The 20,890-nt window shown below is 44.5% G+C and overlaps 1 protein-coding gene across 4 annotated transcripts in view; it reads left to right on the top strand.

Annotated features, from left to right (window-relative positions):
• Nucleotides 1-20,890, top strand: part of GSS (glutathione synthetase) — a 37,319-nt gene that overhangs the window by 9,338 nt on the left and 7,091 nt on the right. Inside the window, exons 1-8 of one of the 4 annotated variants that reach the window (XM_043479076.1) lie at nucleotides 2,934-3,017; nucleotides 6,236-6,370; nucleotides 10,995-11,140; nucleotides 14,175-14,250; nucleotides 14,550-14,689; nucleotides 15,388-15,504; nucleotides 19,535-19,615; nucleotides 19,710-19,787. In XM_043479076.1, the coding sequence (XP_043335011.1) occupies nucleotides 6,242-6,370; nucleotides 10,995-11,140; nucleotides 14,175-14,250; nucleotides 14,550-14,689; nucleotides 15,388-15,504; nucleotides 19,535-19,615; nucleotides 19,710-19,787 (767 nt within the window). In that variant the 5' untranslated portion in view covers nucleotides 2,934-3,017; nucleotides 6,236-6,241. Of the gene's footprint in view, nucleotides 1-2,933; nucleotides 3,018-5,341; nucleotides 5,361-6,235; nucleotides 6,371-10,994; nucleotides 11,141-14,174; nucleotides 14,251-14,549; nucleotides 14,690-15,387; nucleotides 15,505-19,534; nucleotides 19,616-19,709; nucleotides 19,788-20,890 lie in introns of those variants that run through there. The other 3 variants (XM_043479077.1, XM_043479078.1, XM_043479079.1) reach the window with 3 other exon arrangements.

Raw genomic sequence — 20,890 nt, 5'->3', positions numbered from 1 at the left:
CCAGCTATAAAACGGACATGATAACAGTACTCACCTCCAAGGGCTGTGGTGAAAGTGAGATAGCAACTGCAAAGCTAGCACCCAAGTACCCAGCCCTTTAACAAGCGGATCAAATAAAGATTAGCTACTATTAGGAAAAAAAAGATTCCATTTTGAAAGTGAAGGAAATGAGGGGATCCAGAGAGATGAAAAGCCTTGCCCATAGTCACACTGGTAATTTGTGAAGTCAGGATTTGAACTCGGGTAGGAGACATTGAAGGACTCAGGGCATCATCAACTCTGTCTGTTCCAAAATCTTCAGCAGGTTCCCTGTTGTCCACTAAAGGGAATCTATCCACGCCATGTGGTGAGAAACCAGCAAAGGCGTGAGGCCAGAAAGACCTCAGGCAAGTTCTCTAATCCTGTCTTCCTTTATCTGTGATACCTGAGTCAGCCCAGAGAGGTCTTTGAACTCCTCCCCATGGTCTGCAAAACGTTTACATCTAATGGAGGTTCTCAAAGGAGTCTATGGCCTCAAAAGTAACAAACCATAGACTCAACCTCACTTTGTGTGTTTCTTATCCATCTAAAGGAGATACAGTACCCACCTGGAAAGGCTGGGAGGGGATCAAATAAGACAGCTTATGAAAAGCACCTGAAACATCCCATGATTTCACCTAATGCTGGTTTCCCTCCCTCCCTCCCTCCCCAGTTTATTTCCATCTGTCGACAAATACTTAGTATCTACTATTCCAGGTGCTGAGGCTAAAGTGGTGAACAAGACAGATACTGCCTCTATTTTCATAGAGCTCACATTTGAGTGGAGGGAAACCCATAACACTAATAATTTCAGATACTAAGAAGTGCTATGCAGAAAATACACAGGAAAATGTGATACAAGCTGATCAGATGTGGATGTCACCTGAGGAGGAAACATCTGAACAAGAAGGAGCCGCTTATGCCAAGGTTTATGGGGAAAAGCAGAGGTTGGATAGCATCACTGACTCAACGGACATGAGTTGAGTCCCAGCCGGGAGCTGGTGATGGACAGGGAGGCCTGGCATGCTGCAGTCCATGGGGTCGCAAAGAGTCAGACACGACTTAACAACTGAACAGTAACAAGGGGAAAAAGCATCTGGGCAGAGGGAGCAAGAAAGGCAACACCTCGCTGAAAAGATCCATGGCCAAGAGCCCCTCACTCCCAGTCTCACCACAAACTGGGGTTTCTTGAACAAGTCACATAACTTCTGAGGCTCAGATGCTACATCTACAAAATGGGAATGAAGATACTTTATCTGCTATAATGTGAAAGAACTCAACCAAAGAGGTGTTAAGGTCTGGGATAGTCCCCAAATCTCACCAATAGGCACCTGATACATATCATTCGGCACCCAACTTGAAAGAGGAGAACCTCTACTGAGAACGCTGGGTCACAATTTTTATTTTTAATTTCACGCTGCACTAGAAATAGATTCCTTTGTTCCTTGTTAACACAGGATTTTTCCTGGCACCTGGGTTTTATTATAGTAACTGCTGCTTCAGTCTCTCTCTTAGGTACAAAAGCAGGCAAAACAGTGAAATCACTGTTGTGACAACAAGCAGACCACCTCTCCCTTCCTTCCCACCAACAAAACTGGAAAGCTGTGTGTCCTGTAGATAGAGCATGTACATCCTTTATTTAAGGAGTTGGAACCATCCTGTCCCCTGGATTGGGCCACTGATTTATCATCAGTCATAGTTCTCTCTCCTAAATATCTCTTTCGTCTGTCCCCGTCTCTCCATCTTTTCAGGCCTGCCTCACTATCTCATACTTTAACTCCCTCTGAGCTCTCTCTCTGGCCTTGATCTCTGCACTTACAAACCATCAGCCATGGTGTTATCAGTATCTTATACACATCTCTCTCTTGCTTAGTATCTTTAGATAACTCATTGCACAAATGCTAAACTTCTTAACCTAGCATCCAAGGCTTCCTCTCCAAGAATGAGCTCCTAAGAGGATGCTCCAACCCCCCAGTGTCTACACCAGACTCCTCCTTGTCTCCAAAACAAAACTAGCCACATTCATTATTTGCCTTTGTTGTTTCTGCTCCAGCTACTTGGTACACTGTCCCCATTCCTGCCTCTCACCTCCACCCCTACTTCCTTCACTGCTTTCATATTCTTACCCATCCTTCAAGACCCTGGAAGGCTTCCCTCCTTTACCTATCTACCTTTAATAATTAGATGTAAAAAGAGGGGCTCTGTCTTTCTCATGGTTAATTCCCCAGAGCCTAGACGGATTAAATTCAGTTTAATTAAAATTCATATCAGGTGCTTCACATTGAGAAGAACCTATCACAACCCAGAAGGAAGGAAAAGTTAAAATAACTGGGGCGCTGCCAAAGGGTGAGGACGGATAGGGATCAAAAATCTGCATTAAAAAAACAAAACAAAACTGCAGAAGATTCTGGTGTAAGTGATATTGGACATTTTGTGAAGCACTGGATCACCTTCAAAGTTCCTAACTTTAAAACTGCAGGAAAAATGAGAAACTACTTTGCTTCTGCCATTAAGGCTTTTCCTGAAGCTGCCCCATGGCTGGAGAAATCGGGTGTTGTTTTCTGGAACCCAGTTAAGTAAAAAACAGAAGCCTGGGTTCCAACACTGACTCAGCCTTCAATGTGCTGTGGGACCCTGCGCGGGTCTCTGTCTCTCTCTGGCCTCTATGACCACACCTACCACCAACTGTGTGTCCCCAAGGTAGTGACTGGCCCATTTTGGCTACCGGGTTCCCCCATCTTGCACCAGAAATTGCCAGCTCTGACGCCCTATGTGCTCTACCCGCCCCTTTCCCAAAGTCCCGGCTGCCTGGGTCCAGCCACGGACTGCCCCCTCCCAGCCACCGTCCAACTCCGCGAGTACCGGCCTTCCCCGCCCTGCTCTTTAAGCCCCGCCGGGGAGGTCCGCGCAAGCGCGTTGGGTCTCCTCGAGGCCCCGCCCCCTGAAGCTCGTTAAGGCGTCGGAGGCCAGAGTAAGGAGCGCGGCTGGACGACGGAAGAGTAGGTTGGGGCACAGTAACGGCGGCCCGCAAGGGTCACGTTTCTTCGGGAGGAAGGACACGAGGGAGGGGTCTGGTCAGCGATCGGAACCCCGGTGGCCGGGAGATGTTGCCGCTCACACACATGGCAGGGACCTGGAAACGGGTGTCCAGTGAGCGGGTGGGGCTGGTGCTTCTTGATTCCAGATTCCCCAGATCTGACTCCAGATCGGGCTGGTGTCGGGGACTCGATGCCGGTGAGGCTAGAGCCGGAGTTGTTGAGTTCTTTGTTTTGTTTTTTTTTTTATTTAAACACAACAACGAAGAAGGAAATGGCAACCCACTCCAGTGTTCTTGCTTGGAGAATCCCAGGGACTGGGGAGCCTGGTGGGCTGCCGTCTATGGGGTCGCACAGTGTCGGACACGACTGAAGTGACTTAGCAGACTTAGCAAACACAACAAAAGGAGAAACGATTAGAACCAAACTTTGCCCTGACTGAGAGCAAGCGGGCCCAGGAGATGGGGCAAGCCTGGGCAGGAGACCGTGTTGTTGGCCTCGGCCTCCCGCAAGAATTGACCTGGCCCTTGGCTTAAAGTCCGACCGGGTTTTCTTGTGGGCGTGTTAAGGCTTTTGGTGATCCGGCTCCAGATTGTCATTCATTCACCATTCATTCATTTAACATTCATCGAATTCAGTAGTAGGCGCTGGAGCTAGAGAAGTGATCAAGACCCCTATTCCTTACCGTACAGGGAAAATCAATGAGCTGCAGAAGGAAACCCGGGGCGGGGAATAGGGACAGCTTCTGAAACTTAAGTCGTGAACGCTGGTCGGGAGGGGTGGGGATTGTCCCAAAGAGACAAATGCCAAGGCCTGGAAGCTGGAAAGAAACTGGTGTGTCCTGAAGATACATTTCTCCGAACCTGTTCGGTGCTTAGCGGGTAGACGGCAGTAGTGGGAATTAGGCTGCTAACAGTGGAGGTGGAGAGAAATCAAGGAGTTCAGAGTACAATATACTTCGAATCCACAGGATTTGGGCAGAAAGGGTGTAGGCAACAAGAATATACAAGGCTTGGGTGCCTGGGGAAAGGCTCCCCACTCCATTACTCTGGCCTGAGAATTCAGTCCGTGGGGTCCCAAAGAGTCAAATGTGACTGAGCGACTTTCACTTTGGGTGCCTGGGTGGGGTTCATCAAGAGCAGGAGCAGATTTATGGGCAGACAATACATTCTATTCTGGTTCTATGGAGACTGTCAGTAAGCAGTTGGATATTCTCCTTTGAAGGTCAGGAAAAGCACTATAGTAAAGTTACAGATTTGATGTCATCAGCAAAACAAAGTCACAAGAAGGGTTGAGACTGTAGAATGAGAAAGGGCCCAATCAGTACTTTTCAGAGTAATTATTTTTGTCTTATCTTTCTTTACATCCTCAGTCTGGGTCCTGCCATTAAATGCCAGTCAGTGTTTACCAGCTAAACAAGAGGCCAACAGCAGGCAGAGATGTTGGAATCCCAGAGCTCTGAAGAGATGGGGGCCACTGCAGGGTTCCATCTCAGAAGGCAATGGCACCCCACTCCAGTACTCTTTCCTGGAAAATCCCATGGACAGAGGAGCCTGGTAGACTGCAGTCCATGGGGTCACGAAGAGCCGGACATGACTGAGTGACTTCACTTTCACTTTTCACTTTCATGCGTTGGAGAAGGAAATGGCAACCCACTCCTGTGTTCTTGCCTGGAGAATTCCAGGGACAGCGGAGCCTGGTGGGCTGCCGTCTATGGGGTCGCACAAGGTCAGACACGACTGAAGTGACTTGGCGGCAGCAGCAGCAGCATCAGGGTTCCATTGCTCTAAAGTCAGAGTCACAGGTGCTAGTCTTGGCTTTGCCACTAGGCTGCTGCGTTACCTCTGACAAGTATTCTCACTGTAAAATGGGTACAGCCAGAAAAGAAGCTCCCGCATATAAAACTCTAAACACTGCTAAGGCTCTGCACACAAATTTTTTTTTCATTTAATCGACACAGTGTCCTTATTTATAAAAGAAGTAATTATTATGGCTTCAAACCCATCTGACTGACCCCAGAGTTTTGTTCTCTACTATGACTGCCCTTATCTGTGTCTCACCTGAGAAGACCCTTTTGAAATCTCATGCTCATTCTTTCAATACATTGTGCTGAGGCCCAGACTTTCATGATTGGTTTAGCACCAGTTCTGTCATGGGGAGTGGGGGATGGAGCCGAATATGATGGAGGTCATTCTCCAGCTCTCTTCCTGTGACCACTGAGCTGAGCAGCCGTGTTCTGTCCATAATTTTCCTTCCAGATCTTCTTAAACCCCTGGGGCCTGCTGCAAAGTCAGAGAGTGTCAAAGTGTGAGTTGGTTCACCCGGTGTGTCTCTGGCAGCCAGTGGGACTCCTATTACACTGGGAACTTGGGTTTCAGTTATTCCTATCCTGCTAATTTGACTTCTCAGAAATGTTTTCTGTGTTTGGTTCTGCGATGATAGATGTCCATACAAGGAATGTCATCATTTCCTGCTAGTGGTTTTGCCTCTGGTTAGTATGAGGGAGGGCTTCACCTTATTTGTATTTAATAGTATTCCTCAGCGGGCTCCTTTCCCCTACTTTTGCATAATTTATTTGAAACCTGCCTACGTGGGTTGTTGGAGCTAGAAAGGGAATTAACAATATGTTGCAGTGGTTCCCATTCCAGGAATATTTATTTTAAAAAGAGAGCTTCAGCCCTTCCCTCTGCTCAGATCTCTTGAATCAGAATCTCTAGCAAGGCCTAGGATCTGTATTCTTTTCCTAACTCTGCAGAGTATTCAGCTGGTTTGGAAACCATGGTCTAGTTCAGACCCCTTATTTCACAGGTAGAGAACCTGCAGTTCTGGGAAGAGAAAGAACTTGTCCCAGTCATAGATGACATTAGCGCCTCTCTCTCCAATGAAAAGCATTGGGATGGGAGTTCAGAGACCTGGGTTCAAGTCCAGGTTTTGCTAGTCATTATCTTGGGCAAGTCACTTCACGTCTCTGACCCTCCACTTCCTTACTGGGAGAATAATGCCGTCATTGTATTAGGACTCAAAAGAGAGACTGTCAATGGAAATGCTTCGTCAGACTTTCCATTCTGCGCTCATGGAAGCTATTAAGAGCTGCCAGCCAGTGTTCTATTCCCTGTACCACACTCCAATTGCTGGGCCCCAGGCCATCTGTCACTAAGCCCTCCTCTCTCCTTCTGTTGCAGGTTGGGATGGCCACCGGCTGGGGGAGCCTCTTGCAGGATGAACAGCAGCTGGAGGAGCTAGCAAGGCAGGCTGTGGACCGGGCCCTGGCTGAGGGTGTGTTGCTGAGGACCTCACAGGCACCCAGCTCCTCCGATGTAAGCCTCTGACCCCTCTTCTCAGCACTGACCACACAGCTTAGATCCTACAAGGCTTCTGCTAGGCTGGAGGCAGTTCCTTTGGACTTAAAGCCCACATGTCTTTTGCTTTATTTTTTTTCCAGTAGCTTAAATTTATCTCTATAAGAGATAAATTTATCTTATCTTAATTTATTTTAATTTTATCTCTTAAATTTATCTCTATAAAATTTATCTCTAAATTTATCTCTTAAATTTATCTCTGTAATATTGAAAAGCATCATGCTTTAAGTTGAGTAATCAACTTTAAGTCTAAAGAGCTTGAACTGTGACTTATGCAAGTTATTTAGCCTCTCTCAGCTCCAGTTTCTTCAAATATAAAAAAGAGATAATAATGGGGCCTACCTTATGGAGTTGGTAAGAGAAGTAGAAGATAATTCACATGAAGCACCTTGTCCAGTAAACTTACTTTTTAAGATCCCCTAATCATACTACCTTCCCTGTAATTGGTTTGTGGTATATCCTTCCAGGTTTTTCTCTGTGCATTTATATACATATGTAAGTATATAAAGAAGGGCTTCCCAGGTGGCACTGGTGGTAAAGAACCCGCCTGCCAATGCAGGAGACACAGAAGATGCAGGTTCGATCCCTGGGTTGGGAAGATCCCCTGGAGGAGGGCATGGCAATCCCCTCTAGTATTCTTGCCTGGAGAATCCCATGGACAGTCAATAGTGTTGCAAAGAGTTGGACACAACTTAGGTGACTTAGCATGCACATGTATAAAGAAATATAGTTGACCATTAAACAACACAAGGATTAGGGTGTCAGCCCTCTGCACAGTTGAAGATCTATCTGCGTGTAACTTACAGTCGCCATTCCATATACGTGGTTCCTCTGTATCAGAGGTTCAGCATCCACAGATTCAACCAACCTTAGATCATATAGTATTGTAGTATTTACTGTGGAAAAAAATTATGTGTCAGTGGACTTGTGCAATTCAAACCCATTGTTGTTCACGGGTCGATTATATATAGTTTATAAGAAACTAGCTGGATCAAGTACATTATTCTATGACATATGTGTTTGTTTTTCATTTAACAATCTGCCTTAGAACTCTTTCCAACTCCATTCTGATGCATAGTATTCCAAGTGTGAATGGATCACAGTTTAACTTTATGGCTGCTGTTTTGGTGATTTCTCATGTTTTATGATTACATATAGCCCTACCGGAAACAATCACATGCATGCCTGTTTGGGCACCTGTATGAATGTTTCTCTAGGGTTGATACATAAAAGTGGAACTGCTTATTCTAAACCACATCTTAAAACAAACAAACAAAAAATCTCATCCCTTTAAAAAGAATTTTTTTTTGTGACCAGGTAAGACATTTTCATGGTTTGAAACTCAGAAGGTGCAAGAGTTTACAGTTCAGTCTTCCCTTCCACATTCCCTAACCACCCAGTTCTCCTGTTTTAAAGGCAACCTGTGTTTCAGCATTCTTGTTCATTCTTTGTTACCTTACTCTTAACAAGAAAATATGTATATATTCCTTTCTCCCATTTTTTTTTACACAAAGAAGTGTGTTAAGCTCTTCTATGACTTAACACATACCTTATGATTATTCCCATTAGTGTCTAAAAAGCTGCCACCATCTTTTTTTTTTTTTTTTTACCAAGCCACATCCCTTTTGTCTCTGTGTGCCCAGAACCTAGTTAAGGGCCTGGTGGAGAGTCCAAACTTAATAACTAGTTTGAGGCCCAAGTAAATGAGAATGACTGTCACCCAAGGCAGACTGATACTGTAAAAGTTCTACCTCTGGCTTTAGGATTATAATTCTCTTTGAATTAGTGTTTTCATTCCCATCAGATATATAGCCAGAAGTAGAATTGCTCGATCAAACAGTAGTTCTGTTTTTAGCTTTTTATACTTGGCTGAAACAATTTACATTCCCACCAACAGTGTTTGAGTGTTCCCTTTTCTCCACATCCTCTCCAAAATTTGTTATTTTCAGTCTTTGTGATGATAGCTATTTTGGCAGGTGTGAAGTGATATCTCATTGTAGTTTTGATTTGCATTTCTCTCATTAGCAATCTTGAGCATCTTTTCATGTACTTGTATGTCTTCTTTGGAGAAATGTCTATTCAGGTCTTCTGCCCATTTTTTGATTGGTTGTTTGGTTTTTGATAGTTAGCTGTATGAGCTGTTTGTAAATTTTAGATATTAACCCCTTGTCAGTCATATCATTTACAAATATTTTCTCCCTTTAGGTAGGTTGTCTTTTCATTTTGTCTTATGTCAAAAGTTTTCCACCTATGTTCCCTTCTAGGAGTTTTTTTGTCTTTTTTTAAAATAATTTTATTTATTTATGGCTGAGCTGGGTCTTCATTGGTACACAAGGGTTTTCTGTAGTTTCAGAGAGTATGGGCGACTCTTTGTTGCAGGCCCTAGAGCATGCAGATTTCAGTCGTTGTGGCACATGGGCTTAGTTGCTCAGCAGCATGTGGAATCTTCCTGGACCAGGGATCAAACCCATGTCTTCTGTGTTGGCAGGCAGATTCTTACCCACTGCACTACCTGAGAAGTTCTCTTCTAGGAGTTTTATGGTTTTAGGGCTTATCTTGAGGTCTTTAAACCATTTGAGTTTATTTTTGAATATAGTATGAGGGAATGTTCTAATCTCATTGTTTTACATTTGGCTATCCAGTTTTCCCAGTACCATTTATTGTAGACACCATCTTTACCCACTGTGTATTCCTCCTTCCTTTGTTGTAGATTAACTGATCATAGGTGCATGGGTTTATTTCTGGGCTCTCTATTTCTGTTCCATTGATCTATATGTCTGTTTGTGTGCCAGTACCACACTGTTTTAATTACTCTAGATTTGTAGTATAGTTTAAAGTCTGAGAGGATTATACCTCTAATTTTGTTCTTTTATTTTCAGGATTGCTTTGCAATTCAGGGTCTTTTATGGTTCCATATAAATTTTAAGATTATTAGTTCTAGTTCTGTGAAAACTATCATGGTTGTTTTGATAGGAATTACTTTAAATCTATAGGTTGGTTTGGATAGTATGGCCATTTTAATAATATTAATTCTTCCAATCTAAGAGGATGGGATATCTTTCCATTTCTTTGAATCATCTTCTGTTTCCTTCATTAATGTTTCTAGAATGTATATTCTGGGATGTTTCTTGAAGCATCTATTTGTAATGGAGGGGAAGAGAAGGAAACAACATTGATGTTCATACTAGAAGGCTAGCAATAAATTATGATATATGCAAAGAATTGAATACTATAGAACCACTGAAAATAATGAAAGTGTTCTATTGGAATGTATTTGGAAATGCCTCTGAAATATTTATAAAGCAAAGGACACAACAATGTACATATTATATGCTTTTGTGCATGTTAAAAAAAGAGAAAATATGTATGTATACACACACATTAGTCTAGAAGGATATGTGAGACACTGGTATATCATTTTTCATGGGGTGGCAAAGAATCGGACATGACTGAGCACACATGCATGATCATGAATGCATGATATATATACTCATGATTCCATGAGTATACCATGGGGAGGAGACCTGGGTCATTGGGAACAGGGTGAGAGTGAGACATACTTTTCACTATGTCTTTTTTAATTTATGTGTTTGTATTATCTATTCAAAATAATAATATTTTAAAAATAAATATATAAGTGCCAACTTCAAACACCATTAACTTATACTACCATAATGACAAACTGATATTAACTCAGAGGATAGACTCAGTGATGCTTCATAATATAATATAAGCACAAAGTCGTAATATAAGTCACAAAGTCATCTTCTCTTTCCCAAGTTCTAGTTCATTTATTGTTGGAAATCTCAGAATGTATTATCCCCTCCTAAAAATAGTATTCTAGGTGGTATTTGGGTTTCCTGACTCTGCCAAAGTCCAGAGAACTCAGAATGCAGCTGAATGAATCCCAGGCCTGGCAACCTGGGTCACCATCTCCAACACTGGGGGGAAACCACCCCTGGCTTCTCCTCTGGGGGCCAGAGTCCACTTCTGCTACAGCTGTACCTGTGGGACTCTCTCTCTTCCTCAACCAGAAGGCAAGGGCACTGGCTTGGATGTGAACCTGCTAGGAGAAGTGTGTGTATGTGTGTGTGTGGGTGGGTGGGTGCGGTGGTTGTTTAGAAACCATCGTGGTTCAAATCCCAGTTTCACTTAATAACCTTGCATAATTTCGGTCATGTTACTTAACCTCTCTGGGACTTAGTTCCCTTATCTGTTTAGTAGGTATAGATAATAAAAGTATCTTTCTCAAAATGTTAGATGATGAATCCATGTAAAGTATTTAAAACAGTACTGAGCATACAGTCAATGCTCCATAATTTTTTGGCTTATTTGTCTAGACTGTAATTTTTTACCTGTTTACATTTTTTAAAAATCAGAAGTAATTGGCCAAAAACAAGGTCTAGAAGTTCTCTTAATACCCACTCCTCATCCTGTTCTCCCTGCCTTCCCAGAGGTAACCAGTATTCTGCAGTTTGTGTGTTTTCAGTAATATGGGGCACACTTTCCATGGGGTTATGTTTGCAGGAAGACAACACACTCACAGGCGTTCTACCCATGCCCACTCTCTCTCCTTGATCAGGTGGTGAGCTATGCTCCTTTCACACTCTTCCCTTCCCGGGTCCCGAGTGCCCTGCTGGAGCAGGCCTATGCAGTGCAGGCGGACTTCAACCTGCTGGTGGATGCGGTCAGCCAGAACGCTGTCTTTCTGGAGCAGACTCTCTCCAGGTACGGGAGTGGTGGGGTGGGCAGGAGATGCTAGAGCTAAGGGACTGGAAGACTGGGACTCATGAGGTATTACCCGGGCAAGTGACTTTGTGGTGGGAGACAGGTACTCTCCAAGAGAAAGAAAAATTAATAGAATAGAGGTCAGAAGAGCTGGCTTCTAACCCTGGCTCTACCACTTACTTATATGGCCTCAAGCAAGTCCCCTTTCTTTCTCTGGGCCTCAATTTCTTCATCTGTAAAATGGGAAAGTGAAAGTTGCTTAGTCATTTCTGATTCTTTGTGACCCCATGGACTATATAGTCAATGGAATTCTCTGGGCCAGAACACTGGAGTGGATAGCCTATCCCTTCTCCAGCAGATCTTCCCGACCCAGGGATTGAACTGGGGTCTCCTGTGTTGCAGGCAGATTCTTTACCAACTGAGCTATAAGGGAGGTTGGCCTAAATCTAAGATCCATTCCAATGCTGACATTCTGTAATTCTCTGACCTGCGACCTGCCCCCTGCTCTGAAGACTGAAATTTCCATCTGGAATTAGAGGTCAGGGCTCCCCAGGTGGCGCTAGTGGTAAAGATCCTGCCTGCCAATGCAGGTAGACATAACAGACTCGTGTTTGATCCCTGGATTGGGAAGATCTCCTGGAGGAGGGCATGGCAACTCACTCCAGTATTTTTGCCTGGAGAGTCCCATGGACAGAGGAGCCTGGTGGGCTGCGGTCCATAGGGTCGCAGAGTCAGATGTAACTTAGCACGCACGCATGCAGCCTAGTTTTGGAGAAAACAGAGGGCAGGAGGGGTTATTGGGTTTAAAGTCAGATTTTTTACTCATCTTAAGTAGTGGCTCTTTCTTGTCACCTCAGGCCTCTCATTCTGGGTGAGACGGGGTGCATACTGGGCCACACCCAGTTCATGAGGATACAGAACCCCTGAAATGGCTCATTCCATCCACCCCTCTTTGTCTCTTCTCCCTTAACTTCTTTTTTCCCTTGAGGCCCTGGGGCAATGGACATTTCTTTATTTTAGAATGAAATTAGAATTAAATGTGTGTGTGTGTGTGTGTGTGTAGAGAGAGAGAATATACATATATACACGCACATAAATATAATTGCATGTCTGATTAATTTATCAAAAACATTTATTTTGTTAAACACAAATCTTTTTAAAATATGCAATTTGGTGTGACAGTGAATAGGAGAAGGGTTCATAATGGTAAGAAGTTTGGAAACCATTAAAGTGAAGTGAAATATAAGTTGCTCAGTCATGTCCAACTCCTTGCGACCACATGGGATAGTCCATGGAATTCTCCAGGCCAGAATACTGGAGAAGGTAGCCTTCCCCTTCTCCAAGGGATCTTTCCGACCCAGGGATTGAACCAAGGTCTCCTGCATTGCAGGCAGATTCTTTACCAGCTGAGCTTTACCAGGGAAGCCCCCGGAAACCATTGACTTGGGAGCTAAAAATCCACTGAATCATGAGTGTACAAACTTCTCCAGTACATTTTCCTCAGATCTTTCTTGGGATAGGCCCAGATTTTGTACCTGTGACTCTGGATTGTGGGGAAATATGAGCAGTCTGATTTATGACCGTTACCCTGAAGCTGCAGTTACATGTGAGACTTTCCCTGTAGCCCAACTCTGCAACCCCTGCCTTTGTTATTACCTTCTCCTCCGAAATACACACAAACCTCAGCTTGTAAGGGAGAAAAGGCCAGGATCACAGCTGCAATAGCAGCCTAAGCCCTAAGGTCAAAGGGGAGCATCTCTTCAAAAAGGGGTAAACGTGTCTTAATTTTGCTAGAGGCAGAAGCCCAGCTGGTATCTCTCCTCCTTATGAGGGGCTGGGAGACCCCTGAGAGAGCCAATGGGGAGCAGAGGAACTTCAGGGCAGGCCTGAGCTCCATGGGCTCAGTGGGGACCCTGTAACAAGGTGAGCCTGAGAGTCAGGCTTGAGCAGATGCGCAGATTCTTGCCTGAATCTTGAGAGGCAACAAGTTACTTACCTGTGGGTGTCTCTTCCTAAGAAGAAAGAAAACCATACTGATGGGTTCTACCTCATGTCCCGTGTCACAGCAGCACACTTGTCCATGAGCATGAGCCAACACAGACATGTCAAACAGGAGAGAGGACACTAACCATCACACAAATAAAATGGAAAATTATAACTGTAGTCAGTGCTCTACAGGAAAGGTCCACAGTGCTGTGGGAGTGCATACCAGGGTATCTGACCCAGATACAGAAGGCTTCCTATGCGGACTCACTGAAGAAAAAAATGAGGATATTTAGCTAGAGTCAGAAAAATCTTTTGAGGCACCAGGCATAACCGCTGTCTTCTAATCTGAGGTTGCCAAGCAAGAGGTGGATAGGACTTGTCCTGGGAGATATCAGAATGTAGGGGAAGCTATAGAGAGTTAATGTTAGGTCACCTAGAAAGCTTACCAACTACAGAATGGTCATGGCATATGCTAGTTTTGAATTCTTGGGGCCAGGCTCTGTGTTCAGTTCTATACATGTAATATCTCATTTCCTCTTCACCACAACTCTTTGTTGAGCTTCCCGGGTAGCTCAGTGGTAAAGAATCCACCTGCCAATGCAGGAGATGTGAGTTCAATCCCTGGGGTGGAAGATTTCCTAGAGAAGGAAATGGCAACCCACTCCAGTATTCTTACCTAGAGAATCCCATGGACAGAGGACCCTGGGGGACTACAGTCCATGGGGACATAAAAGTTGGATATGACTCAGCGACTAAACAATAACTCCTCTATGTTGTAAATTTATATTTCTCTTCCTTTTTCAGATGACCAAACTGAAACATAGTGGTGAAGTGACTGTCTGAGGTTGCCTAGTAGTGAGTGGGAGAGCTGGGATTTGAACCCAGGTCATCTGGCTCTAGAGCTGGGTTCTAAACTACTGTTCTCTATGGGGTTGGTGTGGGTATTCAAGTTTGGGCCAGTAGACCTAGAGAGGATTCAGGAAACTGTGGAAATCCTTGGCCTTTAATGTCCCATGTAGCCTAGAAAATACGCTGCTTCCTCTTCCAGCACCATCAAAAGGGACAACTTTACTGCTCGTCTCTTTGACATCCACAAGCAAGTCCTAAAAGAAGGCATTGCCCAGGTAACCATTCTCCATTCCACCCTGGTCTGAGACCTGCCCTTCCCATTTCTTTCTCTTTTTACGAGAAAAATTTGGCCTAGTCACTGAGCTCATGGGAATCTGCCTCTCATTGGTCCCCATGGGGTTTATACATTAATGGCCAATCCTGGGATGACCAGAAGAATGATTCCACTGGGTTTGGGAGTGTTAGCTGGCCCCTGTAATCTCTGCATACAGTTCACGGTACCTGTCAGCTCTGTGGGTAGGCCCTCGGGGTCAGCCCCTGGGCAAATGTCCTAAGCCTTCAGTTTTTCCCCTAGACCGTGTTCCTGGGCTTGAATCGCTCAGACTACATGTTCCAGTGCAACCCAGACGGCTCCGCAGCCCTGAAACAGATTGAAATCAACACCATCTCTGCCAGCTTTGGGGGCCTAGCTTCCCGGACCCCAGCTGTGCATCGGTGAGTCCCTTGGGCAGTCCTGGGCATACGGGTGAGGTGTCAGCCTGATGAGCCTACAATCAAAGGTGGGGGCAGGGATCTCCGATGCTGACTGTACCCTCCTGGGCCTTGGGTCATGTGTTTCCACCTCATAACACAGTTTCCACTTGTAATTAGGTCTTGGTATGTCAGAGAGAGAAGGGACTTTGTGATTCATCTCATCCCGCCCCCTCTTTGTGTAAGTCACTGTTCCAGGCAGAAGGAACAGTGTTTGTGAGGGCCCTGAGGTAAGAAAGAGTCCTGAAAGGAGGTCAGAGGCCAAGGCAGAGAGGGAACAGGGGCTTCGCTTCTGAAGGCTGGCCCCTAGCAGCATCCATATCTAGCCAGTAGTAATGCTCTAGGTTTCTGAGATTGCACACAGTCTGTAGCAGGATTCCAGACAGCAGGTGGGGCTCAGGGAAAGGGGCTTCAGTTCACTGGGAGGCTGGTGTGGAGTGGAAACACAGGGTCTCAGGGCTCCTCTGGTGTGTACACCAGCCGCCAGGCTTCGGGCAGCCCAGCACATTCCAGCCTGAGGCGGATCCTCCGAGGGCATCGCGGTAGGATGTTTCTTAGTGCTCAGCTGATGCTCAAAGTGATCTTCCACTAAGTGTCTATGAGTCACAGGCTGAAGAGTCTTCAAGGCCCATCCAATTGCTAAGACATCTCTCTCTCAACAGACATGTTCTCAGTGTCCTGGGTAAGACCAAAGAAGCTGCCAAGATCCTCTCCAATAATCCCAGCAAGGGACTGGCCATGGGGATTGCCAAAGCCTGGGCGCTCTACGGCTCAGCCAAGTAAGGGAAAGAAAAAGTGGCAACAGAATCTTGCTTTAGATTCAGCATTCATGGATACAGTAACTTCTTTGCCTGACATCATTAGGAAATGAGGGAATTTTTCTTGAAATAGAAGCTTACACTTTGGCGTGTCAAAATTGTTTTAATGGAGTTTTACTGGAGTTTCTTCCTTCTTAAGTAAGAGGTGATATAATTTAATCTTTGATGATAATTTAGTCTTTTCTTGTTGGCTCCAGGTCATCATTATAACTGTCACTGATTGCATCTTGATGTAATGCAAAGATGCTGCTTAGAGCGAGCGGTGTGAGAGGCTGTTTGCCTGCGCTAATAACCCAGCTGTTAGGCTTTAAGCTCTTATTCATTCTCTTCATGGTTTTTCTGTCTGTCTCCCCACTAACAGCTCTTACTTCTTACTGCTGTCATTGGGCTTGAATTTTAGAATCCTCCACTCCCATTCCTATACCTCCTTTTTGATTTGTTATAGTTTGGGGAAGAAATTGATCTGTTATGTTTGAGGGCCTCTTTAATGAGTAAATGCATAAACTTTGATCTAGGGATTTTATAGTATCTGTTTTAACTGTTCAGAGGCATTTTTTGCTTCCTTCTTATTTCTCACCTGTGTTCCAGATGTGTAAAGATGCTAGGTAAGTGACTTCTGGATGAATGTGCAGGCACTGTACTGACAATTACTGCAGTGTTAACATAGCATTATCAGTTAACCCTTAATGAGCACCCACTAGTGCCACACTCTGTGCTAAGCACTTCATATACAGACAGGATCTCAGTGAATCCTCATTTCAAATACTCTGAGGTAGATACTGTTCATCTCCCCCACTTTAAAGATGAGGAAACTGAGGTTTAGAGACGTGAATAATGAATAATATGGAGAGAAAAGAATTGTGTGCTCAAAATTAGGCACTGGTAATTAGGAGGTGTGGGATCCCTGAGCCAAGAGTGGATTCCCTCATTTTGAGAGTCAAATAGGTACTTCTGCTGATCCAAATATGACCTTTGCTAAAGTCTGTTCTTTTCCTTGAACATCGGGTTCCTCACTTGTAAAGTGGAGGTAATAATAATAACACCTAAAAGGATGGTACTGAGAATGAAATGAAACCATAGATTTGGAAAATGCTTTAAAAACACTCATTGAGGGTCATTATGTAGTACTTTCAATAATATCAATAGTAATAATAACTACCATTTAAAGAGTTCTAGTTTTATTATACAGCAGAGCAAACTGAGGGCCCAGAGAGGCTGCAATGACTTACCCAGAGTCACCCAGCTAGGAAGTTTAGAATTCATATTTATCTGCCTCTAAAGCCTCAATAAGCTCAGATATGCAGATGACACCACCCTTATGGCGGAAAGTGAAAAAGAACTAAAGAGTCTCTTGATGAAAGTGAAAGAGGAGAATGAAAAAGTTGGCTTAAAGCTCAACATTCAGAAAACTAAGATCATGGCATCCAGTCCCATCACTTCATGGCAAATAGATGGGGAAACAGTGGAAACAGTGTCAGACTTTATTTTTTTGGGCTCCAAAATCACTGCAGATGGTGATTGCAGCCATGAAATTAAAAGACGCGTGCTCCTTGGAAGGAAAGTTATGACCAACCTAGACAGCATATTAAAAAGCAGAGACATTACTTTGCCAACAAAGGTCTGTCTAGTCAAGGCTATGGTTTTTCCAGTGGTCATGTATGGATGTGAGAGTTGGACTATAAAGAAAGCTGAGCACCGAAGAATTGATGCTTTTGAACTGTGGTGTTGGAGAAGACTCTTGAGAGTCCCTTGGACTGCAAGGAGATCCAACCAGTCCATCCTAAAGGAGATCAGTCCTGGGTGTTCACTGGAGGGAGTGATGTTGAAGCTGAAACTCCAATACTTTGGTCACCTGATGCAGAGAGCTGACTCATTTGAAAAGACCCTGATGCTGGGAAAGACTGGGGGCAGGAGGAGAAGGGGACGACAGAGGATGAGATGGTTGGATGGCATCACCGACACAATGGACATGGGTTTGGGTGGACTCCGGGAGTTGGTGGTGGACAGGGAGGCCTGGCGTGCTGCAGTTCATGGGGTTGCAAAGAGTCGGACACAAATGAGTGACTGAACTGAACTGAACTGAACTGAAAGCCTGTGATCTCTCTGTTACAGTGTTCTTCTAAGAGGAATGGTCCCATAGGATAGACTGAAAAACTGAGGTGCAAGCATTTGTAGAGCAGATGAGTTTTTGTCAGTTATCTCATACTTTTTAAAAAGAATTGTAAAAAATTAAGCCTGAAAAATGAATTGTGATTTCAATTTATGCATTTATTCAAACACTTTCAAAATACAGTGTCTGTGGTTAGAATGAGTAGGGATAAGAAGAGATGATTCTTAATGTAAAGATTGGCAACTATGACCTAGTTATCTCTCTTACCTATAAATGGGGAAATCAGGGTCCAAGGAAAGAAACTGACTTACGCAAGGGTGTACCATAGGTCCCTGGCAGGACTGGGATTCAGGGTGCCCACTCCCAGTCAACAAGCTCCTGCCGCTTCACCTTCCTTAGCTGAACACTCTCCCAGTCCTGCTCCCAGCAGACTATCAGAACTAAAGGCAGGAAGAGGTAGAGTGTTTTCCGAGTCTGAGCCCAATTATTTGGCAGGGGGCAGGCTGACTTCATTAACCAGAGCATGCAGTTCCACTTTAACCTACAGCTTTCCTCCTCCGCCTCTTCTTGGAGGTGGGCCAGCCTGGGCTAAGTGCCACATTCCCACCCATGAGCAGAGCAGATCAGGCTACAAAGTTAAGAGCAAGGTCATTGGCTCTCAGGACTCTCTCCAGGCAAGATGGCTTCTGAAAGAACCTAGCTTGCCTCTCAGACACACAGCTCAAAGCCAAGACTCAGCTTAATATCAGGTCTGATGTCAAGAGATTTCAGGCTGACTAGGAGTGGGGTCATAGCAGGACCTGTATTTTAGCTAAGTGGAGAAGAGTTAGTCAAAGTGTAGCCCCAAGAGGTTTAGCTGAGGGAGAGAGAAGCAGAGACAGACAGACAAGAGGCCAAGTACAGTAGGTCAGAAATCCACACTTAGAATCCTAAGCCAAGTCTGCCCACTCTTCAAGAGTCTTAGCAAGAAGCCTTGGGCACAGTGCAGTATAGCTACAGCAAAAATGGAGTTTGGTACTGCTGAGCCTTGGCCCTAAGAGAGTCTGGCTGGGGACTGGACGTGTCTTTGACAACTGAAAATAGCTTGATTGGTAATCAAACAGACAGTTCTTTGGCAGTAGCATTTCCCTGAGTCCTTGAGCTCTTGCTCTTTCAAGAAACATGTGGATAAGCAGAAAGGAAGAGGCCAGGTAAGCCCCAGTGATCCTGTTAATACTGTGGGACCAAACATGGCCCCATGTGCCACACAGAAATGTTGGGAGGCCCCAGGAAATAAGGCCTTATTCATAATTTGCTCTTTAGAGTTTCTGTAGATTCTGCTGAGCTATTCTAGTGTTTTATTCAAGAACCACACATTGTTTTATTATATGTTTCACAATCTAGTAATAGGGTCTTGTTTTATTATATGTTTCATAATCTAATAATAGGGTCATTAAGCCCCAAACCCCATTATTCTTTTACAAAATACTCTTCTGAAGTTCCATGGACAAAGGAGCCTGGTGGGGTCACAAGAGAGTCAGACATGACTTAGCTACTAAACAACAACTCTCACCTCTTTACTCTTCCAGAAGATTTTAGAATCATTATGTTAAATTCTAAGAAAAAGTCCTCTTGGGTTTTTGAGATGCTTTTAAATCCAAATTTTAGTTTGCACAGAAAATTGACATTGTTACATCTGCCTACTCGAGAAGGAACAAAGAGATCTCCATTTTTTCACATTTTCTACTTTCAGGAAATAATGTGTTGTAGCCTCAGGTATCTGTGCCTGAGGCAGTCCTGAGATGAGAGAATGTCTGCTCTTTCAGGAAAGCTGTGTTCTCATTCTCAGTGCTGAAGGGGGTGGGATGGGGTCACCTGGGGCCACGTGTGTTCTTTCCCCAGTGCTCAGGTGCTACTGATTGCTCAAGAGAAGGAAAGGAACATATTTGACCAGCGTGCCATAGAGAATGAGCTACTGGCCAGGTAAGTAAAAGAGGGGAGACCTGCGTGTGTGGCCCCCGGAGAGCCAGTCAGAACAGAGCAGCCACTCTCTCTGACCCTTGCCCATCTTTCTCAGGAATATCCATGTAATCCGACGAAGGTTTGAAGATGTCTCTGAAAAGGGGTCTCTAGACCAAGACCGAAGACTATTTATGTAAGTGTCCAAGGAGCATTCCCAAGGATCCAGTAGAGGGCTGATTTGGGAAACTCATCCTGCCACCCTCTTCTCCTAAATGACCCTTTCTTCTGGGAGATGTGATGGCTTGCTTCCTTCTCTCTGAATTTTAGGGTGAACACTGAAAATATCCCACCTTCCCAGGCAGTTTTGGAGAAGCCAAGTTCTGTTTTTAGAGGGTTGTATCAGAGCTATTGACATTCTGGATAACCTTGGTTTCCATATGCCTCTGGGCTCCTCAAAGTTTTCTTGCCCTTTTTGGCTGGTCAAGTCAGACTTGGGCAATTGGGTTGGGCAGTCAAGGAGGAAGAGGAGTAGCCAGCTCATTCTTTGATTGGTTCTGGGAGTTGCTTCTCTGAGGTCTCAGGCAAGACTTCAAGGGGCCTGGATTTGTGCTCCAAGCCAGGCCCCATGCTTCGCTTTATGGGCCACCACCAGGTGACTTGACTTTATATTTTTAATTTTTTAAAGATTGACATTTATTTTATTGTTAGCTGAGCTGGGTCTTTTGTTGCTGCTCATAGGCTTTCTCTAGTTGCAGCAAGTGGGGGCTACCATTCATTGCTGTGCTCAGGCTTCTCACTGCAGTGGCTTCTCTTGGTGGAGCATGGGCTCCATGGTGTGTGTGTAAGATCTTCCCAGACCAGGGACTGAAGCCCTGTTCCCTGCATTGGCAGGCAGATTCTTAGACCACAAGAGAAGTCCACCAGGTGACTTTTGTATTAATATCACATATTTAGACCTGGAAATTTGTGATTCTTAAAATTAAGAACCTCTTGACATTTCACAATGCCACTATTTTCTTTTCTTTTTTCTTCTTCCTTTTTGGGGGGGGGGTGGGGGCGCATGCCATGCAGCTGGAGTGATTTTAGTTCCCTGACCAGGGATTGAACCCCAGGCCCTTGTCAGTGAGAATACCGAGTCCTAGCCACAGGGCTGCCAGAGAATTCACACTTAACTATTTTCAAAATGTGCTTTTATCTTAACAAAACAAAGTCATTAATTTACTTTCCAGATATATCAAACAATATCAAATAAAGAAAAGGGGAAGAAGTTCCAAAATACAGTCTATAGCTTAACTA

Source organism: Cervus canadensis, chromosome 10, assembly GCF_019320065.1.
Source record: "Cervus canadensis isolate Bull #8, Minnesota chromosome 10, ASM1932006v1, whole genome shotgun sequence".
Lineage (NCBI taxonomy): Eukaryota > Metazoa > Chordata > Mammalia > Artiodactyla > Cervidae > Cervus > Cervus canadensis.
This window is presented reverse-complemented; position numbering and strand designations above follow the sequence as displayed.